The sequence below is a fragment of the Toxotes jaculatrix genome, chromosome 12 (genome assembly GCF_017976425.1).
Source record: "Toxotes jaculatrix isolate fToxJac2 chromosome 12, fToxJac2.pri, whole genome shotgun sequence".
NCBI lineage: Eukaryota > Metazoa > Chordata > Actinopteri > Toxotidae > Toxotes > Toxotes jaculatrix.
In genome coordinates this window covers 26,184,563-26,212,536 of record NC_054405.1, presented here as the reverse complement: position 1 = coordinate 26,212,536, position 27,974 = coordinate 26,184,563, and the positions used below count along the sequence as shown (strand labels likewise).

At 44.7% G+C, this 27,974-nt stretch overlaps 1 protein-coding gene across 7 annotated transcripts; it reads left to right on the top strand.

The window, feature by feature from the left end:
* Positions 1-905: 905 nt before the first annotated feature.
* On the top strand, positions 906-27,974 carry nup98 (nucleoporin 98 and 96 precursor). Of its 7 annotated transcripts, none has more exons than XM_041051038.1 (35): positions 906-1,050; positions 2,420-2,533; positions 3,327-3,422; positions 4,046-4,231; positions 4,760-4,899; positions 5,628-5,735; positions 6,089-6,269; positions 6,459-6,625; positions 6,786-6,923; positions 7,680-7,815; positions 9,567-9,659; positions 10,262-10,405; positions 10,757-10,890; positions 11,141-11,328; positions 11,806-11,922; positions 12,406-12,595; positions 12,979-13,081; positions 13,435-13,548; positions 13,800-13,938; positions 14,166-14,343; positions 14,715-14,873; positions 16,837-17,076; positions 17,174-17,306; positions 17,392-17,636; positions 17,986-18,170; positions 18,474-18,727; positions 20,698-20,973; positions 21,211-21,368; positions 21,689-21,829; positions 22,005-22,147; positions 22,687-22,908; positions 23,535-23,776; positions 23,950-24,104; positions 25,230-25,341; positions 25,869-27,974. In XM_041051038.1, the coding sequence occupies exons 2-35, from the start codon at positions 2,455-2,457 to the stop codon at positions 26,066-26,068; spliced, it is 5,496 nt and encodes a 1,831-aa protein (XP_040906972.1). In that variant the 5' UTR covers positions 906-1,050; positions 2,420-2,454; the 3' UTR covers positions 26,069-27,974. The 7 variants fall into 7 exon arrangements, with proteins under 7 accessions (XP_040906972.1, XP_040906978.1, XP_040906977.1 ...); XM_041051044.1 differs by having other exon boundaries at positions 906-1,055; positions 6,462-6,625; positions 7,683-7,815; XM_041051043.1 differs by having other exon boundaries at positions 906-1,055; positions 6,462-6,625; positions 10,265-10,405.

Here is a 27,974-nt window from a genome sequence, read left to right as displayed (position 1 = left end):
CATGGAGGGATAGTTAATCTTTTTTAATTGTATTTTGATTTAGACGCTGCCTAAATGAGTAAGATTCAAGAGTCTTTATTGTCATTATGCGAACATAACAAAATTTTGTAGAGACTCTCGGCTTTAAGGCACACATAAATAAATAACACAAACACTTATGAAATATAAAGACAAAGTACAGTAAGTATAAACACAGAGTAAAGCCGTACAGTTAGAACAGTCATTAGTGAGTAGGGATGCAGAGTTCTGGGGAGAAAGAAGAAGCAGCTGGTTTCCTGGATAATTCCTGGAGGAAAATCGTGTCATAAAGACTGTTATCAGTTTAAAGGTAATCCCAAATCTCTGCAATAAAACGGTAAAATGATTAAATTATCATCTGAATCTAGGTAGAAATATTAGTGATATACACTTTTTTACAAAACGAAATCCATGTAATAAACTACACTTTAAAAAAAGTTTATTTACAGTAGATTTTGGTTCCCAAATGCAGAGAACCCAAATCCCTGTTTCTGACAAATATCGTACCTGCTTCTTTTCACCTTGCAGCCGCGAGCACACGCGGGAGGTTCACTGTCGTGTTCTTCAGCTTGGTGTACTGCCCCCGAGTGGCCGTGAAAAATCAGTGACTTTGTTTTTTTCATAGACTTTAAAAATATTACCAAACGAGGCGTGGCAGTTACCACGCATGCACTTAATGTTTTGTATATATATTTTTTTATTTTACATATAAAAAATTGAGTCGCGCGACACATTAAGATTCATTAAGACACCGAATGTCCTTAAGATCATTTATGATTTAGAGAAGTGAAAAGGAAAACGAAATAAGTACGTACGTACGTACGTACGTACGTCGGCGTAGTCGTCGTGACGTATGACGAATGAAAGTGCGTAGTGACGGTCGACAGTTTTCCCTCCTCGCTGACACGAAGCTATCCGGTGCTGCCGATGTTTGGCTAAAGACACTTTTGTCGTTGAACATTTTGGACTGTGAAGCTTTAACACTGTAGAAGGAAGGTCCCAAAAGGAACCTAACATCCATAACAGCGTCGTTTACGGTAAATATGTTTGAAAGTAGCGCTTATTCTTTGTCTGTCTTGCTTTTGTTTTGCTACCGTTAACGTAGCAACGCTAAGCAGTTAGCGGGAGAGCTAGGTGGCTAACATTAGCTCAACATACGTAACTTCCAAAGAGTAACTTTCAGTAACAAGGTAAATGTCCGATATTAGTCTGAGTTTGAGTGGGTTTAAATGCTGACATTGTCCGTTACTAAGGCGAAGCTGGGTTCTTAATGGCTCTGGTTATGCTGTGGGTTCGCAGAGCTAACGTGTAGTTAGCTGAAGCGGAAATCATGCTACGGGTATGTCAGTGTTGGTTCTCAGGTTATAACTGGTATCATCCGGCTCGTCAGGGGACCGGCTCGGCTCCTTATCAGTTTAAACTCGGCCACTCTTCGGGGGCTGACGGTTACGTTGTGTGTTGGATAAACGGATCTAGCTGATGACACAGCCTGGTTTGCTGCACGTGGACCAAGGAGGGTCTGTGACCGTTAAGGGTACAGTTCCGTTCTGAGGATCCTGGCTTCGCCTCACTTCAGTCTGTAATTGAGTCCTGAAGCTCTTATTTTTTTTTAAAAGTCAAGTCAAGTTGGTTTATTGTCGTTTTTAATAAACGTGTGATGTGCAATTGGGATGTTCCAGTTTATTTTCAGTTTAGTTTAAAGTATTTTCTAATCTCAATTATTCAAAATTCTTTATGCAACAACTTGTCTCATCCTGTCTTGTTTCAAGCTGCAGAGCGTTTTTCAACACTTCAGCATACAAACCTGTGGCGTCAGTGTGCATCTGTTGATTTCAGCCAGCAGGTGCACTTCAGTGCTTTGGTCCACCTGAGAAACAGAGCTAAAACTAAAACAGAGTTCACAAATGTAGAGTCGTAGGTACCACAAGTAAGTTTTCACTGTTTAGGGTTTGTGCAGTTGATCAGACACATACATTAAAGAAAGCTGACTTTGGCTCTGGCTTTGAGCTGTTATAAATGGCATTTTGTCATTATTCTTTGATCTTTTATAGATTAAAAGAATACTTGATAAATTGAGGAAAGAATTGACAGATTAATTGATAATTAGCTGAAGATGTAGTTCAGTTTGACTTTAAAAATTTTAGCTGTAGAATTAAAAAACTAAACTCTTTGATTTAGTCCACAAGATTTAGTTTCCTTCCTCCATTATTGGCTTTATAACAACACTAATTATGATTAATGTTAAACTGGTTGTGCTAAATGGAAGCTGATCCTAAGTTTTGTTATTCCCATATTTTCTCAGTGTTGGGATTCTGCTGGTGAATATAAGCTGAGGAGATGTTTCTATAGGACTGCAGCCATTAAAAAGCTTATGAGGTGGATACTCTTTTTTTGTGTCCAGGCTGAAGACCTATGCAGTCCTGCTAGCAGGGCAAGATGTTCAACAAGTCGTTTGGTACTCCCTTTGGTGGAGGGACGGGAGGATTTGGCAACTCTTCAACATTTGGACAGCAAAGTAAGTTGATTCATTTATTTCTGTAAACATGACTTAATTCAAATGCACCTCAGCACCAAGCTGAGTTGATTCTTACAGTTAGTCTGTCACAGTTAAAGTTAATCAGACACATGGTTCAAACTCAGTACATTTAATTTTACATTTTCACAGTAATGGCAATTATTATTGCATGATCATGACTTAACAGTAATATGAAATTCATGACAGGTCCATAGATTTTCAACAGTTATATAGTCATCCATTTATTTTTTATATAATGGACATCATGAGTCTCTTACTTCTTTAGCAGGTTTCACTAAAATAATTGTGTATCCCATATAAATTCAGGGTTTCCCCCATTAAACTGTTTAGCAAAACTAGTGAACCTCCCAGATTACTCATCTCACTGACTGACATATTCAGTTAATTGGTGATTGTGTGAACAGTAAGCGTACTCATTAAATATATGTTTTTTTTTTTACGTGAAACGGCAAAATTCACATTAGTTTAATATTTTATTTCATACAGATGCATCTGTAGAGATCTGATCACATTTCAGACCACTCTTCATATCATGCACAGATATGTTTTTTACTTTGATCTGGATTTCAGGTGGTATCATTCAGCCCCAGCTGTGGTAACTGTTATCAGGTTTCTGATATAATGTACAGACTAAACATCTTGAGCTAGTCTGTTGTTGGGAGAATTTCAGTGTTCCAGCTTTGTACTGTCGATGACTGAAGTTGCAGCAGGTGATTTATAGCACGACTCAGAGTCGTGTCAGACTGTCCTCACATGAACTGTGTATGTGCAGACACAGGTTTTGGGACGACGGGAGGCTTTGGGACATCTGCATTTGGGACGACCAGCAACGCTGGAGGACTGTTTGGTTCCACACAGAATAAACCTGGTTTGTCAGATCTAATCTCGTTTGCTCTTGTTCAGAGTCTCAGTCTCTGAATCTGCACCTTGATTTTTCAGACCTTGTGTTTTTAATTCAAGCAGTTTAATGCCAAAATACATTCCTGATCTACCTCTGCATTATGAACCGTCTCAGGTCTGCTTACTGTCCACAGAGTCCACACTAAACATGGAGAAACTGGTCATTTTTTTATGTCTCATGTGTCTGAATAAGCATCCAGAGAACTCGAGGTCTGCTCTTTGAAACCAGGGCTGAAGACTTTTTTCTTTGCTGCTGCTTTTTCAAAGTCAAACTGGGACTGTTTATTCATGTCTTGCACTGCAGCTGCACTATAAATTTTATTCTACTGTTTAATCAAGGTCTATTTTAGCTTATTTTAATCTTCTCTTTCACTTTTGATCCTTTTAAATCCTCTTTCCTAAATTGCCTTGTGTGCCCTTTATATCTCGTCTTAATTCCTTTCAGATCTTATGTAAAGTGCTTTGAATGCCTTGTTCTTGAAAGGTGCGATACAAATGAATGACCGAAAAAAAATAAAGGTTTTTAAATAGAGAACATCTTTTCAAAGTTGTTTAAATATACACCAATCTGCTCCTGCTGCTTTCCTCCAGGTGGTCTCTTTGGGTCGAGTACGTTCAGCCAGCCAGCGACTTCCTCCACCAGCACTGGCTTCGGTTTTGGTGCAGCGAGTGGCACATCCACCAGTTTGTTTGGAAACACTGGAACAGGCACCAGCAGCGGACTCTTCTCCCAGCAGAACAATGCTTTCGGTGCCAACAAGCCCACGTCTTTTGGAAGTGAGAACCCTTCACTGTTTGTTCAGTTCACACCATTGTGTGTGTTCTCAGTCCATCAGATTACATCAGAAATGACAACCTGCTTCTGGATTTGTCCAGCGGGACCTCAGAGACAGCCTGCTGTCATTAACGAGTCATGTTTTTTTTCTCAATTCTTTTGTTCAGTTATGAGAAAGAAACACTGGCTCATCACAGTAGCTGCTCTCAGAGATCAGAAACCAAAAAGAAAACAATAACATTGATATGCACTAAGCTTTTCTAATGTACGTAGTTGTAGCACCACTGTGGACTTTATTAATTAGTAATGTTTAATTGGTTCCTCCAGTCACCCACTTTCCTCTGCATATCCAGGTTGAATCATTAATGCTGTTGTTAGTAATTATCACATATTTCTGTGAAGTACTGACACAAAGGTGATATTCATGGACCTGGTAAATAATTCTAGGCCTTTTCATCCCTACTGGTTTTCACTGATATCTCTATGTATGATATGCTCTGAAGAAGTCTGACTCCGCTCGTGTCCTCCAGGCTTCGGGACCAGCACCAGCAGCGGTGGGTTGTTCGGGTCTACCAACACGGCCTCCAACCCTTTCGGTGGAACAAACTCCCTGTTCGGAGGCTCAGGTTTCTCCACGGCACAGCAGCCAGGAACAACCGTAAAATTCAACGTGAGTAAATCAGGTGCTGCAAATGTGGACGAGACAGGATGCAGAAGGAAGCTGTGTCCCAGTCCTACACTTTGTGCTAACTCCAAGCAGGTTTTGAATTTACTCTGTGTTCACACTGCAGGATAAAGTTTAGAGCTGCAACGGTTGGTCGGCAGAAAACTATGAATCACTGTTTTAGTAACGTTTAAAGCAAAAATGCCAAACATTTACTGGTTCCATCTTTTATGTGAAGATTTGATGCTTTTCGTTCATATATCAGAAACCTCACACCTCTTTTTTGGACTGTTAGTCAGAAGGCGTCACCGTGGACTGCGGAAAATTCTAAAAATATTTTCAGACTTTTTATAGACAAAACAATCAAACAAAAATCATTCCATTAAAGTGGGCTGATAATGGCTTCGGTTCTCCCACAATGCAATGTTCAAAGGCAACAGAGGCGCTGCTTCATAGGCTGGAAACATAAAACAATCATGGATGTTGGTGGAGCAGCTCCAGAACCTCAGCAAACAAAAGAAAGTTATGGAGAAACATGTTTCAGTCTTTTTATGAAATTTTCGGGGTAGCTGCAAAATGAAGGCACAGCCGCCACTAAAAAAGAGCAAGCAACAGTGGAAACGAGAAACAAGAATAATGTGACCCTGAAATGTGTGAATAGTTGGACAGAGACCTTGTCACTCAACCATGTTTGTACATTTCACACATTTGTGCTTTTCTTTTTCCCCCTTCAGCCTCCAACAGGAAGTGATACAATGGTGAAAGCTGGCGTGACCACGAGCATCAACACCAAGCACCAGTGCATCACAGCCATGAAGGAATACGAGAACAAGTCCCTGGAGGTGAGTGGGCAGGCCAACACAGAAAGTAATGTCATTAATTTCATCAGTTTTTAAGTAGGAAAGTGTGAAATGCTGGAAAGTGATGAACAATGTGACATAAAGATGAGTAACTCCAGGCCTACTACAGGTTTCCATCATACTTTGGTTGCTAGGACTGTGAAACAGGAATTAAATAAAATTTTATCTGGAGTTAAAAAGACCTTAAAACGTCATTCAGTTGGTGCACCTGTTACGTGAGTAACCGTGAAGCTGTCAGGTAAAACTGGACACCATTTTGTTGAAAAGCTCTGGCCTTTGAAAATCATGATCTGATGTTTGTTCTCTGTTTTTCTTTCCCGTGTGTTTCGCTGCAGGAGTTGAGACTGGAGGACTACCAGGCGGGCAGAAAGGGCCCGACCAATCAGATGGCTGCAGGGACGAGCGGCCTGTTCGGTTCGGCCACAGCCACCTCCAGTGCCACCACTGGCCTGTTTGGTTCCACGGCCCCCAACACCAGCTTCTCCTTCGGACAGAACAAGAGCACTTTTGGAGCAAGTAAGTGGTTATGACATCGGAAGGGTTTTTTTTTTTTTTTCCAGACTGACGTCACCACACTGATCCAGAGTCAAACCCTTCAAACACTGGGGCTGGTGCTCAGCCTCTCAGCTTCCATTTAAGTTCCCACAGAGTTGTAGAAATAATTTTATCTCTGATTCTAACCCAAAAATGTCTGTCTCTCTCTAGCAGCGACCGGTGGTTTCGGTACCACCACGGGCGGTCTGTTCAGTCATCAGACCCAGCAACAAGCCGGCAGCCTCTTCAAGCCGTTCGGTCAGACCACCACCACACAGAACACCGGCTTCTCCTTCGGCAACACCAACACTATGGGACAGGCCAACACCAGCAGCATGGTGAGAATCGTTTGTTTCTCTGTGCCACAGTTTTACTGACTAACATCTCTGTGTCTTAGTCTACAGTGTACAGTGTACTGAGTTTGATTATTCAGCTTATGAAGGCACTGTGAAAGTCTGAGTGAGGATGTTTGTTCACAGCAGTCCTCTCCTGTTTCAGGGTTTGTTTGGGAACACAGCAGCGTCTCAGTCGGGCGGGTTGTTTGGTGCTGCTCAGACCAGCACTGCCACTGGCTTTGGGGCGGGCACCGGGCTGTTCGGTCAGACTAACACCGGATTTGGAAATGTCGGCACACAGGTACAAAGGAAACCAGGGATGGTTTGAAATGAGACACATTCAGGGCCCACAGTCGGTTTATCATCAGGTGTAACAGCTGCTTCAGTCAGTATCAGAACAGAAACTTTGGTTCACAGCACACAGGTGCACATGTGGAGGATTCAGTGTGAGTGTCCATTTTTATGATAAATTTTTATTGGTGTTTAAAAATGATCATGTCATTGGTTTGTAATCTGAATTCCTCTTGTCGGGGAAATGCTGTCTCTCTTATCCCCGACTTGATTAATAAGAATGGATCACTGAACCTCAAATGCTTCAGTTTAAAATACACTTTATTCATACAAAGTATATATGGGTAATTCAGATGCAGATATCTGGAGACCTGTGACACACACAGTGTACCTTCTGTCACAGATCTAAAGAAACAGTTCAGAACAGCTCATTATACATCGTAAGTAATCCCCCCATTGCACACCAAGAATCTGACCCCCTGGGTTCAATTGCTTTTACAACTGTTTACCAAACCCTTTTACAGTTTATGACACCATTTGCAGTTCAACCTTGCATGACCTAACACAACTGGTCGGACAATCAACAACTTAGCCTTCCTATGACCCACACTCTCCTTCAGTGGGCACAGACACACGATTCACAGATTCAGCAGAGAGGCTGAAGAGGACGGGCTGATCAGCTCTGTGTTTATTCAGCACTGAGTGAAAACTGACGAGTCACTGTGAATGGATTTTAAATGTGCTGTTTTTGTGTTGTCTTTCACAGCAGACTTTATTTGGTAATAAGACGACCGGGTTTGGCACCACCACCACCAGCGCCCCGTCCTTCGGCACCGGCACTGGGCTCTTTGGCAACAAGCCCGCCCTCACACTGGGAACTGGAACCAACACCTCCACCTTCGGTAAGCCGGGCAGCGTTCAGAGTGAAGCACGAGGTATCCGTTTAAACTAGGGGTGTCCCGATCCGATATTAATATCGGATATCTGTCCGATAACAGCCAAAACACGACTATCGGATTTTATCGGACTCCATCTAAAATCTCCGATATAAGCGCTCCGATAAGCAGTCCATTTTCTGCTCCAGCACTTCTATCCATAGGCGACTCTGGTTCACACTCCAACACAGTAGGTGGCGGTAATGCACCTTAACGTTGGTGCCACCCGCCAGAAATGCCAAAGAAGAAGAGCACCCGGCTCCAGCCAATAGAGCGTCTCTGATCCAGCATGCAGAGCCCACGTGATCACAACAACAACAACGTGTGTGCGCTACTGTGGGATGTCAGCCGTGTGGCAAGATTTTACCGTAAACTCGGACAAAGACGTTGTAGCTGAGTGCAACACTTGTCATGCACAAGTTTCCCGTGGTAGCACAGAACCGGGAAAATTTAATACGACCAACCTTATCGCGCATTTGAAGTAGCATCACAAAAAACAGCATGAGGATTTTCGCAAGATCACCGAGGCGAAGAAACAACAAACCTCTGGCTCCCTCAAACAACCAACGCTGGCCGAAACATTTGCAAAGCGTGACAAACTCCCACGGGACGGCAAAAAGGCACTGGCTATAACAGAAAACCCAGCCCAGTTTATTGTGCTTGATGACCACCCCTGTCGGTGGTGAGTAATGTTTAAACGCTTAATTGAGCACCTCGAGCCTCGCTACATAATTCCTAGCCGCCACTACATTGTCGACAAAACTATACCCCAGATGCATAAAGAAGTTCAAAAGTCTATTGTCGCACATGTGGAGAAAGCAAATTCTGTTAGCTTCACAGGAGCACAGGAGCAGGCTGACAACAGAGCATGCCTCTTCTTAAAAAAATCTCCACATCATGCTCGGGCTGCAGAAAGTGGAGATGGAGGAGTAGTAAGGGTAGTCAGCAGTTTAGTTAACTGACTGATTATTATTTGTTTTCTGCTGTTATTATTAGAGTGATATGTTTATTTTGTTTACACTATTTTTTTTAGTGAAGAGCAATGATCACATTGTTTTGGGCACAGTCAGTGAAACTGGAGCTGTGAACTCTTTGAGCAGTTGGACAGTGGACAATATTGTGTTGTTTTTGTCCCCGCCCTCAGTTGTTCCCACCATATACTGACAGTAAAAAATAACTGAACTTGAATTGTTTGCACTTTAAAGGTATACTTTGTTTTTATTGGATTTATTTAGGTTATTTTCAGGGTCTACTAATTTATTTTTTATTTATTTATTATTTTTTTTAAATTGTAGAATACTGTAGATATTATGTTGAAGGTTAAAATTTATGTAACCAATTGGTTAATAATAAATGGGTCAGTTTTTCTCATACCTACTGTTGCTCACTGTTGTTCTCTGTTTGAGTAACATCTCTTTATCAAGCCTTTTCAACATTACACACTACAAAGTAAGTAATAAAAGTATGTATGATTTGTGCTGATATCGTATCGGATCGATATCGGTATCGGCCAATACTCAAGGCTGCAATATCGGTATCGTATCGGAAGTGAAAAAGTTGTATCGGGACATCCCTAGTTTAAACCTCTGCCAAGTAAAATACCTGTAAACTGCCCCTCAAGGTAACTATGGCAACAGCACTGATGCCTCAGGTGACATTATCATTCAACTCATTACATCTCATTACTAATCAGTATTGTTGTTTTTCACTCGGTGCAGGTTTTGGTGCGAACCCTGCTGGTGGGAGTCTGTTTGGGAACAAACCGGCCACAGGAGGACTGGGGACCGGACTGGGAACCAGCTTTGGAACAGGTAACAGAGGAATCCTCACACCAGCAAGGATTTTATAATGAACTGACACGTAACAAAAAATAATAAATTCTCTGTTGGTATGAGCTGAAAATGAATCTGCAGCCACTTCGATAACGAGAAGAAGAATCATTCTCTTCACTTATCAAACATTCACAGCCTCCAGCCTCTTAAATGTTGTTAATGTTTTGAATATATCAAGTTGAGCTTTAGGATGCTGACATGAACAAATTGATGATGATGATAAATTGTGGAAGTAATTGATTGATAAATTGCTAATGAAAGTAATTAATATAGTTGCAGTGCTCACAGGCATGTGGTCATATTTACACAAGTACACGTGCCTGTCCCAAAAAATTCAACTTACAACCATAAAAAAACAGAAGAGCAGGAAACCCTCACATTTGAAATCTTCTTGATAATGTTTTAGATTGTTACTAGATTATATATATATAAGTGTTTTTCTGAAAGCTTACTGAACAGCACTGGTTTCCAGTGTCACCTTAACAACCAGCCTCAACTGAAGAGCTGAACTAAGGACGGCTGTGGTTACAGACTTCACTGTCCTCACAAATGATATATTACACAAAACTGTTTGTGTTCAGCAGTGGGCACAGGACAGCCGTCACTGTTCGGGAATAACCAGAACAAACTGGGCACCACCCTGGGAACGATGGGAACGTTCGGAACAACTGGATTCAGCAGTGGAACCAGCACCCTGGGCTTTGGAGCTCCACAACAGCCTGTCGGTGAGACTGACTGTGTGATCGTCCGTGTGCCGACTTCATTTTCTTTTCAGAGTTTGTGTCGTGTTTCTTTCGTGTTCTTCAGCGTTTGGAGAAAGGAAGAAATGTAATTTGTCACCATCAGAAAGATATTTTCACGTCACAAACAGCTCTTCACCTTCGTGTGAAGAGTGGAATCAAAGATGATGTGTGACAGTTTCTGTGCAGAAGCTGAGGCTAACCTGAGGTCGCCGTGTTTCTCTGTCATCGTTTCGTTTTGTTTGTGTTACGTTTGACCTCTGTGTGAGTGTGCCACGTGTGTTGATAGGTTTTTATTTCATGTTTTTTTTTTTTTGTTTTTTTTTTTTCTTGTAGCACTCACTGATCCGAATGCAGCCGCCTCCCAGCAGGCCATGCTTCAGCAGCAGCTCAGTGTTCTGGCGTATTCACCGTACGGAGACTCTCCTCTATTCAGAAACCCACTGTCGGACCCCAAGAAGAAGGAGGAGGTGAGAGTCGCCCGGTTTATTCAGCACGCGTTTGTTTTTATCAGCCTTCAGTGCTTTTGTTGATATTGTTGATCTTATAAATACTCAGCATATTAACCTGCAATACAACTTCTGTTGTTACTCAGCCTTTATTTAACTGAGATGCTCTTTGATCTGTTTCATGGTCAAACTGTCAGAGTCGTTACATAAACCAACATGCACTGCAAGCTGAAAGTCAAGAAACAGACAGTAACTTCTTTGCTTCTGACAGCGTTTGAAACCAACCAATCCGACGGCCCAGAAGGCTCTGACCACGCCCACCCACTACAAACTGACGCCTCGACCTGCGACCAGGGTCCGCCCCAAAGCTCTGACATCATCCAGCTCCTCCAAGTCGCAGCTCTTCGATGGCCTGGATGATGACGAGCCCTCGCTCACCAATGGAGCCTTCATACCCAGGTACCCATCAGGCAACACTCCCTGTGCTGTCACCATGGTTACGCCTATGAAAAGCACTGAATTCAGTTCCCTCAGAAAAGCTCTAAGAAGATATTAATAAACCTTAATTATTGATATTTTATTATTTTTAGTCTTTTAACTGAGCTGCGAGTCTTGTACAGAGGAAATAAACGTATATAAGTCACTTCATACAGAAGCTTTGAATTTGTGAGTGCTGCTCCTGGATTTCAGTTTTGTGTTGTCGAGTGATAAATCTGAGAACGTGCTGATTCTCCTGCAGCAGCTCAGCTGAGAAAAGATGTCATCGTTTCAAAAGTGTAATAAAACACAATAACCACACCACAATAAAAGGCACAGCTTGTAAACTTACTTCAACCTTTAGCTGTAGAGGTAACTGTGTGTGTGTGTGTGTGTGTGTGTGTGTGTGTGTGTGTGTGTGTGTGTGTGTGTGTGTGTGTGTGTGTGTGTTATCCACAGAAAAAGTATCAAGAAACTTGTGCTGAAGAATCTGAACAGCAGTCAGTACAGCAGCCAGACGGGGACTGAGGCAGACGACCTCGCTTCGCCATCAGAGTATCCGCAGAACGGACACAGGTCTGAGCGCACACACACACACAGCTGCCTGGTTATCAGCCACCAAGCTAAAACCAGTTCAGTCTGTGCTAAGTTCATGCTTCTGTTAAAAGCTTTCTGTTGCACATGCAGCTGATCATGCTGCTTTAAAATTATTCATCTATTTTATTTTATACTGTTTAGAATCTGTAATATTTTTAGAATTTATATTGTGTGTATTGTTCGGCATTCAGTGTGGACAGCAAAGGAAGACTTTCATTGTCCAGGGAAACACGTTTCCTCACTGTGCACCTGACAATAAACACCTTTCCACTTACATACCAGCAGGAAGTTTTTACTGTGAAGCTCTTAGAGGAAGTGCAACGATTTTATGGCCAAGTTAGTCGAGCTTTTGTCCGTGTTGCTTCTGTAGAAGCAGGTCTACACACAATACAGACACGTTTTGGGCTGTTTGAGGCAGTTTAACAGTGGCACAGTAATCTCCTCTTGTTCTCCTGCCTGCAGCCTTGTGGACGATGTGGAGGAGCTGAGGGAGCTGGCCGGCCCCAGCGGTCGGGCCGACGATGACCCTGAGGTCACCCAGTTCTACGTCAACCCCATTGCCAAGCCCATCCCGCAGGGCCGTGCCCAGACCAGCCTGCAGGACACCATAAGTGACCTCAACATGCACAAACCAGCCAGGAACGGCCTGGAGGTCAGCAGCTCTGATGTTTTCTGATCTGGACCTTTTTGTTTTGGATCCCAGAGCATGAAGGACAGTGTGACAACAATGGGAGCTTTGACTTCCACATTAATATTCAGCTGGAGTCGAGATATTCAAATACTTAGCTGATAGAAACACAGTCTGTGTTGTCAGCTCAGATTCTGTACCTGGTCTGCACCTGTAGATGCTGAGGTCAGGGTTTGATATGTAAACAGGAAACTAAGACACGGAGCAGGAAACTGTGACTAAGTTTGAGTGAGGTTGAGTCATACAGAGGGTCTCGGTCACAGGTGCAGCATCAGATGGAGAGAAGACAAAGTATGCGTTCAGTGTGTTTACTGTGTGAATGAATGCAGAATTTCTTCTGTCCTCAGCTGAGCAGCGATGATGTGTCGGCTTCTCTGGGTGAGGAGTCTCTGCAGGAGGAGAGAGAGGAGGAGCAGCAGCAGGAGGCCCAATCGTCTCCTCACCCAGCAGGTCAGATACACACCCCTGAGAGGAGCATCATCACAATAACAAATAAAAACAACATAAGTCTGCACCTAGTTAAACAAACTGATCGACGTTTAGTTTTGTAATGTGACGGTCCTTCTTTTAATCCAGTCTTGTCTAGAAAATGTTGTTTTAATGTAGTTTGAGCGTTTTAAAGAATAGATTCAAACGAGATGAATAATTCTGTGTTTTTTTTAGCCTCACATTCACATTAATACATTTAATAAGGTCATGGCCGAACTAAGATGTCCCTCAGTTGACAGTAATGTCCAGAGGACACAGCGACTCGTCCAGTGGCTGCAGAATGAGTGGACCTGATTCTGTTTTCTGTCTTTCAGGCATCGTCCTGAACCGTGTTGGTTACTACACCATCCCCTCTATGGAGGAGCTGGCTGAGATGGTGGACGAAAACGGAGAGTGTGTGGTGGAAAACTTCACTGTTGGCAGGAAAGGTAATGTTAACACCTGCTGACGTCTCATCTCAGGTGCTGTGTGTCCACCTGACGTCAAGCTTTACTGATATTTACCGACTCACCCGAACTCCAAACACCTCTGCTCCTGAAAAATGCAGTCCTGGTAGAGGTTTTTATCTTGGATGATTTTTCTGGAGAGACTAGCAGATCTTGTTATGTGGTGCCCCACTATGCATATGAGCTCTGATTGGACAGACTCCTCACCGCCCTTCTCTGATTGGTCCTCACAGGCTATGGTTCCATCTTCTTCCCTGGCGAAGTGAACGTGACGGGGCTGAACCTCGATGAGATTGTACACTTCAGACGCAAGGAGGTCATCGTGTACCCGGATGACAAAAACAAGCCCCTGGAGGGGGAGGGGCTTAACAGGTTAATGAAGCCAAGAACTCTAAATCCTGTCTGCTGTGGGAAAACGTTTTGTAATTGTTGCCTGGTCGGTGGGGCAGTGTATGAAGAAGTGTTTCGCTTCAAGCGGACTGGTTATCTGTTGGTCACCAGGTCCTGACCTGATCCTGTCTGTGTGTGTGTGTGTGTGTGTGTGTGTGTGTGTGTGTGTGTGTGTGTGTGTGTGTGTGTGTGTGTGTTCGTGTTCGTAGACGGGCGGAGGTGACTCTGGACGGCGTTTGGCCCAACGACAAGACGACCTGCACTCAGATCAGGAGCCCAGAGCGTCTGGCCGACATGAACTACGAGGGTCGGCTGGAGAAAGCCTCACGCAGACAGGGAGCCCGTTTCCTGGAGTACAGACCTGAGACAGGATCCTGGGTGTTCGAGGTCGGTTACTGCTGCTCCCACAGGTTTTTTATCAGAGAGCTTCAGATGGTTCATGTCAGAATTGAGTCTCAGGTTCCCGTAAGTTGTATTTTTACTTTGACATGATTGGAGCTGAGAATGCCGAAGGACAATGAGAGTTGTTTTGTTTGTCATTAGAGCTAGACGGATATTATAGAAATAAAAATAATGTGAGTCCAGTTTTGATTTGTATTAAGATGTTTTCCGGAGAGACGCGTGGTAAACCCTCCTGAAGTAGATGTGCATACATTCATTTTGAGCAGTTGTTACCACGAGCTGTGTGCTGTGATGCTGTCCAGGTGTGTCATCGTCGTACTGTTCTTTGGTGTAACTGACTCCTCCCTCTCCCTCAGGTGGCCCATTTCTCCAAATATGGTCTCCAGGACTCTGATGAGGAGGAGGATGTCCCTCCTAAAGCCGACCCCAAGAAGCTGAAGACGATGACGTCTCTTCCTCCCTCCAGGCTGCAGCAGCTCACCCCCTCGCAGCAGCAGGTGGCGCCACAGGCTCAGGTAGAGCAGCCTGCGCCCATCCACACTCATCATCATCATCATCTTCCTCACTGACACACCTGTGATGATTAAAGGAGCATTTTGTTTGGTGGCAGCAGGTCATTCTTCATTTGAGTTTGGAGATTCGTTGATTGCCTTTTCCCAATGTTGACACTTTTATCATTTCTGTCAACGATAAATATTTTCACATTTTTATTGTTTTCACTCATTATGCTAATCACAGATCAGGTATTATGAGTGGCAGTATGAGAGACTCAGTTTATACTGCTGAAGTGAAGTTAGCTGTAAGTTAAGTGGACATAGGAACACCAACCCAGCACTGAGCAGTTTAGTCAGTAAGTGTAGCCTGAGATGACGATGAATATTTTTCACTGAGAGCTAAGAAGCAGTTCATGCTGTTGGACATTAGCTCTGATGAAAGCTGGTCAATGTGAGAGCACTGTCCACAGACTGAGTGTGAGGGGGACTCAGTGAAAGAACAGGAGCCGATCCATTCAGGATCAGTGCGGCTGCACCTGAGTGTTATCGTAGACGTGAGTATGTGGCTCATTAGCACAGGTGTGGTCTGGCTGCTGATGTTTTTATTGTTAACATTTGAAACCAGAAATTCTCACGATGGCACAAATTAATTTAAAACTTAATCTAGTGCTGCAACAAACAACGGCTGATTTAAAATGTCAGTTACTTTTGATTTATTGTTTAGTTTCTAAAATGTCTCAGAACAATGTCTGTGACAGTTTCTGAGAAGGTGACGTTTTCAGGTTTGGTTTACAGGGATATAAAACAGCACGATGGTGATATCTGTCAGTGCGAGGCGAAGAATCATGTGTGAACAGGGGATTTTAACATCTGCTTGTTGTGGCGTCAGTCCGGACTGTTGCAGGGCTGAAACTTTTAATATCACAAAGTGAATCTTTGATATAAAGATTATAATTTTTATTAAATTACATTAAATGAGGAAACAGAATCTGAATGTCTTCACTCTGATCTGTTGGGTTTGTTTCTCACCTGTAGTGAAATATTTTCAGTGGCTCTGATTTTTCTGCTGCTTCAGCTGTACATGTTACACACACACACACACACACACACACACACACACACACACACACACACACACACACACACACGTGTAAGTGTTGGGTTGGTTTTCACCATGTCAGAAGAACTCTGTTAACTGAGAGAGGAACAGGACAGGTTTTAATGCTGAGTCCGGCGTAGAGAACGTGTTTTCACTGTTCAGGAAACGTTCTCTGACCGCCGTTTATGTTCTGCAGGAGTTCATACTAAGCCTGTTCTGGTGTGGGGAACGTTTCAGACTCCAGCCTGCTTTAAGATGTGTGGCAGAAATTGTACTGAATTTCATAATGCAATTAATGAAAGAAATAAAGTTAATGAAGAGATATGAAGCTTTGGTCTGTAGAGTCTGTGTGAAGAGCAGCTTCTCTTTGTGGTTAAATAATAAAAACTGCTGTTTGCAGGACTGTAGTGACTGAAGTCTTAGATCAAACTCAGATGACAGTGAAACTCTCTTCAGTGTTGTAACATTTTCTGCTGAACCTTTTAATATTAGTTTTTAATGTTTGAACATCTGTGTAAGAACAGCACAGCGAAGAATTCAGAGGAAGCACTCGACAGCTCAGACCTCCACCAAGCAGCCGCAGGCCTTTGCATTAACTCTACCTTCATAATTAAAAACAGGAGATTTAATCTGGTTCCAGATCTGCATCAAAAAAAGGAGGAAATTCACCGACCACAGAGGTCGGAGGTTTATCCACTGAACTCCGCCAACAATCAGGCAACATTACTATAACACAGTCCTGCAGAGCTAACAGGAAGTCAAAGGAGCAGCAAATGAAGATGAGACAGAAAACAATGAGTCGTGAATGATGTTGAATAACCTCACTGGCTTAGTGTTATATATCCCGCTCCCCCTCATAGTGTGTGTCCCTGTGTGTGCTTTCAGTCCACTGTTGTCGTGGATCCTCCTGGTGGCTTGGCGGAGTTGGACAGTGACATGGCCGATATCACCCAGAGCTTCCCAACAGAGAGCATGCTGGGAGGAGAGGAGGATGGCAACCTGCTGGGGGGGGTGGTGGACACAATGGGCGGGAAGTTCGGGGGTTTGACCTCTGTAGAGCACGACAGCATCTCTGCGTCCAGTCACATAGCATCAACTCTGGGGATCAACCCCCACACCCTCCAGGTAGAGTCAGAACCCCCGTCCACAGACAGGAAGTACGTCACTCCTTCTGGCCGCTGCAGGAATAAAAGTGCTGAGTCTTCTCTCATTTTGTCGGCAGATCATGAAGGCATCTCTGTTTGCGGAGGATGAGGAGGAGAGTGACATGTTTCAGGATCAGGGCGTGATGAAGGTTTCTGCTGACATCTCGTCTCCTCGCTTCGTCCTTCCTGGAGCTCAGAGCCGACCCTCTGGTACAAAGCTTAGACCTCTGTCCAGCCTTTATGTGTTCAAGGTTAACAGATGTTAACATGGTTCTCTCTCTCTCTCTCTCTGCAGTGGGTGGTCTCTTTCAGGCTCGTTTTACCTCCGGCCTCCTCTCTCAGCTGTCAGACTCTCCGCGCCCTCCTCTGTCCCGGGCGTCTCCGGCGTTGGTTGAAACCCCCCGGTCATTACACTGGGCGGGTCCTGGCCCCTCGTCCTTCCTGCTTCCCCCTCGAACTCCAGAGCCTTCGGTCAAGATGGTCGGTGTGCGGCGACTGGGTGGCCCCGTCCCCCTCAAAGAGTCGGTCACCCTGGGGAAGGTTGGTACTGTTTTCTTCACCTGGCGACCTGTGCTGGAAACGTCCTCACTGACACCTGAATCCAAAGAAAACGTGATAAAAGCTGATGCAAACAGCTATTTCTGAAGACGCTGGCGTCGTTCCACCTGCTTCTTTTTCTGCTGTCATCAAACTTTCATTTGTGGAGCTTCAGCAGCTTCATGTGTAGCCTCCATCTGTAATATGTACACAATAAACACTAAAACGCACAACTACAAATCCAGCTTAGAGGTCCACTGGGAAGGAGTGACAGGATTTAATGATGATCTCCAGCTGTTGTCGCGACCTTGCATGTCACATCCCCTTTATTATCAAATGTGTTGTTTCACAGGGAGGTTTGCTGATGGACGCCGGGCTGTTTGCGGGTCGGTCCTTTCGAGTTGGGTGGGGTCCCGGCTGGACGCTGGCACACTGTGGCCAACGGCTGAGCTCACTGCCCTCCAGACAGCTTGACCACCAAGAACTGACCGCCAAGACAGACTTCAGCCTCCTGCCAAAACCTTCCAGGAGCAAACCGTAAGACACACCACTGACTTGTTTGATGTCACGTGACTGAGATCATGTCCAAAATAAAAGAAACTTAATGGATCCTCCTCAGTGAAGTTTCATTGTCGTAGTTTGGTCAAATAACCTTAATAAAGTGGAAAACCACGACACAATGTGAAACATGACAAACATTTGTATTAAGACAAATGAACTGATGGAAAAAAAGGATGTTTCTCATGTTTTTGTGTGAACGTAGGGAAATGTGAACAGACAGAAGTAACTGGAGTATTTTTCTTGAGTGCTGGTTCTGAACTGAGCTGTGGTCTCCTGCAGACTCATAGAAAGCCCTTATAAGGTGGTGATGGAGCAGCTGGTGGGTCTGGAGCCTCCAGCGGTGAAGACCCGTGAGGAGGAGGAGAGCCATGCGGTGCTGCAGCGCCCCCTGGAGATCTGCCTGGAGCACAGCACCATCAGCACCACAGACTCCTCCGCCTGCCCTCTGGTCCAGCCGCAGCCCGGCGTGGCAATGCTGCACAAATACGCCAAGTGGATCACGGAGCTCAGCGACAAGCAGGGTGACGCCGACCGTAAGTGTCAAGTTTAGACCAAGTTTAGACATCATCTGTGGAAGTTAGACACGTGATGTGACGTAAATCCCTGTATTCCTGATTTTAAACAGTTTAATCATAAAATCATGTGTATTTGAATTATTTTTTTTAATTCAGTAGATCATGTGTTACGATTTTTAGGACTTTTCTTTTTCAAGCAGACTAAGTTTTAGATGGAAAGAGACCGTGCAGCATCATCTGATCTGAGGTTAAACCGCGTGTCAGAGAACTGGGTTATTCTTCTACTTTGCTTGAGTTAGAGCTGCTCTGTGCTCTTTTTTTGTTTTTGGTCTCTATTGATAGTTTCCACCTCCGTGAACACTGTGGGGGGGCGGGTGATTTTTTTGTACCACAACCGTTTCAGTGTTATTTAGGCTTAAAATTCTTACATAAATTAGGGTGTAGTTACGTTGAGTGACAGCTCCATAGACAGGCATTGGCAGTTAGCTCTTTGCTAAAGCATCGGCTGGGCTAGGCGGCTACATCCAGAGGCCTTCGGCTACCTCCAGCGGTTGACAGGGGCTGCAGTGTCCGTGTTTGTTTGCCAATGTTCCGGTGTGTTCCGTGCTCTCAGAGTCCGTTTATTGTGGGATCACTAGGCTACAATTTTATTTGGTCTCATTTTTCTGTTTAAAAAGTCCGACATTGTATGGACAGAGCAGCTCCGTCAGTCAGCGGCTGCTGTTGTTTGTGTGCTTTTGTAACTGTAAGTGGATAGCGGATGGAGGCAGCGGTGAAAGCCAGTAAATATTAAATATTGCTCCGAGCTAAGTTGCCGGGTCCTCGGCCGGCGGACTCCGGCTGACCCGTACAGTAACCTCCTTTCCGCCAAATATGGAAAGTACACTCCCACTAAAATCCAAGATGGCGCAGCTCAGATGCCCATGGTTTGGTCACAAAACCGACTCCCCGAAACCAATGGGTGACGTCACGGGTGCTACGTCCATGTCTTACACAGTCTGTGGTTGAGCAGCGCCGTCGCTAACCAACTTTTCAGGACAACATGTCGCTGTGTGGAAGTATTTTGCATTAGAAACACCCCAAAGCAACGTGCAATGTTTGCAAAGCCGTTGTACCGAGGGGCGGAAGCTCCGTCGCGACCTACAGGTGGTAATAAGTAGCGATTAGCCCATTGATGGGCTAGCGCATTAGCATCGGTCGCGCTATTAACTTTTACACACAAACGATAAACCAAAGCGGGACACCATAACAGGTAAGTCATACAGGTAATTCACACACCAACAATATATTACTCACAGACTGATGTCCCTTCTAGGGTACAGCAGAAAGAAAATGATCTGTGAGTGAGCTTCCGCCCCTCGGGATTTTTGAGATTTGAACAACCTTTATTTGTGCTGATCAGATCAAGCAGCCCTTTTTATTTCGAGAGCGGTAGTCTAAAAGAAGGTTACCCTTAATGGGTATCTCTTGAATTTAATAAATATTGACTGTTAACAGGATTTCCTGTTTTTCTGACCTTATACTTAGCTCAAGTTGCCTTTTGGGACATACATGCATACATTCGCACATATATTTGCGTGTAGAGTTATTACAGATTCATATAAAATCAACAGTAATGATAATAATAATATTAATGCATTCAGAGCTCTAGTATCGGTATCAGCAGATATCCAAATTCAGGTATGGGGATTGGATGGGAAGTGAAAAAATGTGGATCTGTGCATCCCTAGATGAAAGCATCCATTTTCTGTTTGTCATTAACCTGCTTGCTGAACTGTATTGCCGAGCGGTGGCAGTGGTGTGTAGTGTTAAAGAGGAATGTCTTTGTTCCAGTACATACGTTGAATAGTACAAACGCAGGATCCACCGGGTCTTTTTCTGGGTTCACAGGAGCAGATTTTGAATTCCTTGGATACATGTTCTCAGTGTTCAGATCTATAAAAGGCATTTCTGCTGTTTCTTGATGATTTTCTCTCTTTCTCTTCCAGCCCTCCTGGGGTCCTGGGCTGAGGTCTGGACCCTGTGTGAGGCCCTGTGGGGGCAGTTGGGCCCGGTAGACCAGGACCAAGAAATTGAGGTGCCCAGTGACTATGAGCAGCAGTTGGAGAGAAGGCGGACGTTCTCAGCCTGGCTGTCCCGCGGTGCCACCTCCAGGGTGGAGGAGGAGGTGGCTCTGGCAGGGAAGGGACGCCACACGGAGGCCATCTTCAGCTATCTGACAGGCAACCGCATCAGTGAGGCGTGCCGAGTCGCACAGAAGGAAGGTGAGGAGGGAACTGGAGGTTCGAAGTTTCTGATGGTAGAGTCAGAAACATGGGAAAGCTGCAGAAAGAAAGAGGGAGGAGTACAGAACAGATGAACCTGAACGTCACTCGTTCAGAGCCCTCGAGTCTTTTCAGTGAATCTGTTCTGTCAGATTGATGCAGATGGTCTGAAAACAATGTTAAATGTCTCCATAGTAATCCTGCCAACACTGCTAACATCCAGCTGTTTGTCCCCAGGAGACCACCGTCTGTCCCTGCTGCTGTCTCAGGCCATGGGTTCTCAGTACTGCCGGGACCTGCTGGCCCTTCAGCTCGCTGACTGGAACCGCATGCAGACTGACTGCTACCTGCCGGAGGAACGACTACGCATCTTCACGTTACTTGCAGGGAAACCAGTATGACACTTTCACTTTCTTTTTTTTATGTTGGGTTAGAAAATCTAACTTTAGTTTACTGGATTTACAAGTGATGAGTGAATTATCTTAAAGAATAAAGATGGGAGATGTGGATTTAAATAATTTAAAATGTGTAAAGCCAGGCCTCTGTGTCAGGACGTCATTTCCTGACTGGCTCATGTGTTGGATCGGCCGAAGCTGAGAGCTTTGACACTTGTTGCTTCAGCCCTGGGCTGCTGTTGTCCAGTGAACAGTGTGCGTCGTTGTGTTGTTTAGAGTCTGTAGTTTGATGCTGATGGTGTTTCTGTCCGTCCCTGCAGGTGTGGCAGTCGTCCGACTCTGTGGTGAACGTTTGCTCTCAGCTGGACTGGAAGCGCTGCGTGGCCGTCCATCTCTGGTTCATGTTGCCTCCGACCGCCTCCGTGGCCGACGCCCTTGCCAAATACGAAGCTGCCTTCCAGGTGAGCTGCTGCTACTCGCTCTGCCGTCTCTCTTTCCACGTGATGTTTCAACTTTCAGGTGTTTAATTTTACATGCGCTCAGTAGGCAGGCAGCGTTTATATGTTATATTACAGCTAAAATCACAAGGCAGAAAGAATCTTCTGTCCACTGATCGTCATTTTTGTGTCCACGCAGGGCTCCTGTGAGGGGGGGAAGTACGCCTGTGCCCCCCTGCCTCCGTACCTGGAGGCAGAGCAGCTGAACATGGAGGAGGAGGAGGAATCCAAACCTCCACTGTATGACCTGTGCTTCCACCTGCTCAAACTCTATGGTGACAGGTAAACCAGCCGTCACTCACCTGTCTACACAAGCTGTGTGCAGTGTGGTGTCCTGCCGTACAGACGGGGCTGGATGTTTAAACTCAGCAGTAAAACCCACAGGACTGTTGGACTGTTTTGGTTTCAGCTGGATGGACTGAGCTGTCTGCGGCCCTGTGATGCCAGCTAGTGGACGAATGATGCATTTAATGTGTCATGAGATGATGATGTGAATACCTGAACAGATCAACATTAGATCAGATGTTCACATCTGTACAAACTCAGATTGAGATTCCCAGTTTGGCCAGTACATGTCCTGACTGGTTTGAATGTTCAGGGATTTTCAGTGTCAGCACATGAAAACATTCAGTCAGTTTAGGACCATGTGTTGATCGGTAACGTGTGAGTGAACAGGTGAAAGCTCAGCACAGTCCTGAATCCAGACCACAGTCCAGTCCAGCCTGAGCAGCACTGACACTGAGGAGTAAACAGATTCTCATGTGTGGAATCAGCGGATTGCTCCTTTAATGCCTCGGTTGCCTCTGTACATTCTCCTGCAGACACTACAGCCTGCAGCAGCTGCTGGACCCTCTGACGATCACCTGGGAGCGTCTGGATTACCGTCTGAGCTGGCACCTGTGGGGCGTCCTGCAGGCGCTGCACTACAGCCACCTGAGCGCCTCGCGGCAGGGACTCCTCCACACCAGCTATGCCGCACAGCTGGAGAGCAGCGGCCTCTGGCACATGGCTGTCTTCATCCTGCTGCACATCCCCGACCACACGTATGTTCATCTCATCTTCTTCATTTACAGAGACTCAGAAGTTTGTGTTAGCTGTGTTTTCCTGAGCAGAGGGTTCAGTCATCAGAAATCCTTCGTAAGTTTATTCAGACGTGAGATTAGGAGGTGGTTTTGGTAATAAAGTAATTTTCACTGTTTGTCAGATATGAAAGAAAATGTCAGTTTATCTGTTTTCAGGCTTCAACTTTAAAACTTTAAAGACTTTTTCTTTGTTTCATGTCGTAAAATTCATATTTCTGTTTTTTTCCTTTTGTGCTGTGATTTGTGAAGCATGTCTGTGATTGTTTTACTGTCAAAAAAAAGGATAAAATCTCCCACAGCTTCAGATGTTTCTGAATAATCAGGTCTTTGATTGAATCTGACTTTATGATTAATCAGTTACCAAAGTAGTAGCAAGTTATTTTCCTGACAACAGAGCCTAGTGAGCTGGTTTTACCTGCCGGAGCTTCAGCTGTCATGATAATTCTGCAGCAGCAGGTGGCAGCAGTGAGACCTGTGCCTCTGGGCTCTACAGTCTCTACCGTCTTCGCTCTTCCTCCTTCCTCTCTTTTCTCTGAAACTCCTTCTTCTGTCGTCCAGAGTTAACATATTTTTTTCTCTGTCTTCAGTCAGCGGGAGCGAGCGGTGAGGGAGATGTTGACCCTCCACTGCCCCCTGCAGGAGACGGGCGAGTCAGTCCAGCGGGAGCGCTTCCTGACCGAGAGGCTGCTGATCCCAGAGCAATGGATCCACGAGGCCAAGGCCACCCGAGCTCGCCGAGACGGCAACAGACGCCTGGAGGCCCTGCACCTGTACCGGGCCGGGTACTGGAGCCAGTGTCACCGGCTGCTGATCCAACATCTGGCCTCAGGTGGACCCCATGTCTCCTGATCAGTTTCAGCTGGTTTTCACACAAATCGTTTTTGAGTTTGATGCAACTAGAAGACATTCAGTTTGTTTGTAGAGAGGAGGAGTTCAGTAGCCATCTTTCTGGGGAAGTCATGAATTTTAAAGTTATTTTTAAATGTATTTCTTCTCCTGTAGATTGCATCATCAACGACAACCACGACTACCTGCTGGAGTTCCTGGAGGGGCTGGCTGTCCCCGAACACAGCACCACCATCCAGGACTGGGACACTGCAGGGAGGGTTTACCTGGACTACATCAGGGTCATCAAGACTCTGCAGGACATCCAGCAGGTATTGATAGTGTGTGTGTGTGTGTGTGTGTGTGTGTGTGTGTGTGTGTGTGTGTGTGTGTGTTTGTCCTAAAGTTTCAGCTCCAGAGAGTTATTCACATTCACAGTACACACACACACACACACATTCACATTAAATGAATCTGAGAAAAGAAGGAACAGAAACATCTGAGATCAGAATAATTGCTAATACAAAATCATCACTTCCTGTAGCTACTTTTCACAGTAAAGGCCTTCCAGCTCGCAAGGTAATTGATTCATGCATTCTGGCTTTTATTGTGACGTAGCAGGAAGTAGTTCAGGTTACTGATCATGAGTCGACCCCAGTGTGGTAGAAAATAGTTTAAAGCTCAGCTCCATCACTAAGAATGAAGAATAAAAGATGATGAAAGAAATGTTCAGTTACCGAACTGTAAGAATGTGAAAGTCATACATGTAAACGTGTACACAGGTTAAACACAGACCCTGTCAGTGTTACATTATTATTCATGGATGTAATGTTGTTGTTGGTTAAGGTTCGTTTTATCTGTTTAATACATTTTGCTGGTTCATCTGAATCATATTTATTTTAAGTGATTTTATGTTTTTATGTAAAATCTAAATCTTTAAAGTAACTAAATGTCTTTAAATGGGTCAGAGAAATGTAGTGCAGCAAGAAGTGAAGTGTTTCTGTGAAGCAGAGGAGCATTAAATGATAAACTGATGATGGGATGTTTGTGTCGATGCTCGTGTCGATGCTCGTGTCGATGTTTGTGTCGATGCTCGTGTCGATGTTTGTGTCGATGCTCGTGTCGATGTTTGTGTCGATGTTTGTGTCGATGTTTGTGTCGATGTTTGTGTCGATGCTCGTGTCGATGTTTGTGTCGATGCTCGTGTTGATGTTTGTGTCGATGCTCGTGTCGATGTTTGTGTCGATGTTTGTGTCGATGTTTGTGTCGATGTTTGTGTCGATGTTTGTGTCGATGCTCGTGTCGATGTTTGTGTCGATGCTCGTGTCGATGTTTGTGTCGATGCTCGTGTCGATGTTTGTGTCGATGCTCGTGTCGATGCTCGTGTCGATGCTCGTGTCGATGTTTGTGTCGATGTTTGTGTTGATGTTTGTGTTGATGCTCCTCCTCTCTGGCAGATGGAAAACGCCGGTTATGAGCTGGAGCGTCTCTACACCGACGTGACGTCACTCTGCAGCAGGATCGAACTTCTGCCCTGCAGCACCGCCAGAGACCGCCTCGCCCAATCAGGTAAGAGCTTCATAATTATCGTGTTTACCCAGCGACAAGAAGCTGACGTCCAGAGGAGGCTGCAGCTTTTCCCTCCAGCTGAACATAACAGCAGCTGAATCCACTAGCACATCCGTCCTCTGATTGCCTGAGGTTAGATGGTGAGAATCAGAGACTTTAACAGTTTGAACAGAAGAACAGAGACATGAACACAGACTCAGTGTCTCCTGATGTCCCTCAGAACAAACCTCCAGAAACCAGAGGAAACGAAGCTGCAGAACTTCACTGAGAATTCTGCTGTTTTTAAGTTTCCTTCAGTGACACAGTGAGAGGTTCTGTTCATCCATGGTTCACTGCAGACAGCAGCTGATCACAGCTGATTCAGCTGCATGGACACAGACACAGGATAAAACTCAGAGCATGATAAAATAAAACCCATTAACAGTTTTCCTCAGTATGTTTGAACAGCAGAGTCCTCCAGATTAAGCACCATGACATTCTGACATCCAGAGCACCAAACTAACAAGCCCCCACCCCCTCCCATGCAGAAATGGCGAAGCGCGTGGCCAACATCCTGCGTGTGGTGCTGAGCCTGCAGCAGGGTGACGCAGCGTCCGACTCCCTCGGCATCCCTCTCGCCCAGCTGGCACCGCACATCACCCGCCTGCCGATGCCGGAGGACTACACGCTGGAGGAGCTGCGAGGCCTTACGCAGTCATACCTGCGACAGCTTATCGTCAGCCAATGAGAACACATAACAAGACGACAACAACAACAACAGGACAGCATCATGTTCTTTGGGCATTGAAATTCAGCTGCTCACACGTCATAAAAGACTGACGCAGAAAATTTTCCAAGAAGAAAAAAGAAGAAAACCTCGAGCTGAAGTCAGTTTGAAAGTTTGAAAACTTTAACCTGAAGCTTTTTCACTTGTTTTCCGAGTCTTTCAGTTTGTCCAGTGAAAAACAGGCGCGGCGCATCGGCGTCCTTCCTCACGACAACAGGAAACAGGAAATGACTCCTCGTCCAAACTGAATGGACCAGACCAGTGAGCTTCTTAAGTTTTAGCTTACTCACTTCAAACCTCTCATCTCATGCAGTGGTTCCCAAACTGTGGGTCAGGGCCCCTGAAGGGTCTGTGGTGTCACAAGTTGATTGACAGGAAAGAGAAAGCAAAATATTCAGGTTTTTCTTTTTTTTGGATCATTTTCCCTGAGACGAGTCTTTTCCTGTTGTTTTGTGTGCGAATCGATCAGACTCCTGAAGCTGTCACATCATCACAGTGAACTTTGACCCCAGTGTGTTCATTCATGTCAGAGTTGTGTTATAGTTGTGAGTTGGCCTAAAACTAAGGATTATTTTCATTATAGATTAATGTCCTGATTAGTGATCAATGTCAGCGGCTATAAAATGATAAAAACTGACATCACCGCTGTGATGTGACGTCCGAACCGCACATGCTCAGTTTGCCGTCGTGTACGGTGTCTCTGTGTTTAGAAGCTGACAGAGAATATTTTGTGTTTGTGCTTGAAAAATAACTGAAAGGATTCAGTGATTATCAGTTATTGATTTTCTGTCGATGGACCAATTGTTGCAGCTGCAGATTGAATCAGTTCATTGTCGTCAGGATAAACCTGAACAGGATCAGTTCATGTGTGAGTGCTGATCACAGCTCCGTCGGGTTTCAGGAGTCTGTTCACTGATTCTCACTCTGCACAGATAAACAGGAAGCGAACGTCTGCAGCAGGAAGTGAAAGACACGGAGGAAAATCTCAGAGTCCAGAGAAAATCTGACGCCTGCGTAACGTGTGGTTCATCACTTCACTGCTCAGGAAACTGAAGCGTTTCTCCTGAACCACACTGTGCACCGGAGCGTGACCTCTGACCCTGAAGGAAGTGCAGTGTTATCAATCAGCTGTGACTCGTTATTTTTTTCCATTCAAAGATTTGGTTTTATTGGAAGTAAGTAAAACGAGCGCTTAGCTTAGCTTAGCCTAGCTTAGCCTAGCTGTGCGTGACATCTGTCCATATGTGAATAAAGGTGATTTAATGTTAACGAGCAATGATGTTGTACAAACAGGTTCCTGTGTTCGGAGACGACTCAGAGGAAAACTCAACATGCAAAGTGTAAAATGATTAATGGTCTATTTTTGTAGATTTCCTGTTTTTCAGTTTGGTTTGAATGTAAGTCAGAAGTGTGTGTGTGCGTGTGTGTGCGCGCATGTAACCAGATATAAACAACAACCACCGTTTTTTTTTTTTTTTTTTTTTTTTTGTTACAGTTTGGTCGTCAGATTTTCTGAAGTGAAGCGTTTCCTTCCAAACCAGCGGCCGAGCAGAGATTTCACGGCATGTAATTATATAAATATTGTATATTTTTGGAAAATCAAACGGTCATTTTTATCCTCCACCTTTAATTCTTCATAATTTGGATGCGAAGTGTTTTGGAATGAAACTTTTCACTGATCGATCGGTCGTTTTCCTTCGGTTGTAGATGAACTCTCAGCTTGCCTTTTTTTTTCTTAAGTAAAATCAGTTTCACTGTTTCTCAGCAAACAGGGCGCTGAAGTGTGTGTGTGTGTGCGTGCGTACATGCGCGCGCGTGTTTACTGATGGTTTTGGTTTTATTTTTAATAAAGTCAAGTAGAAATAAA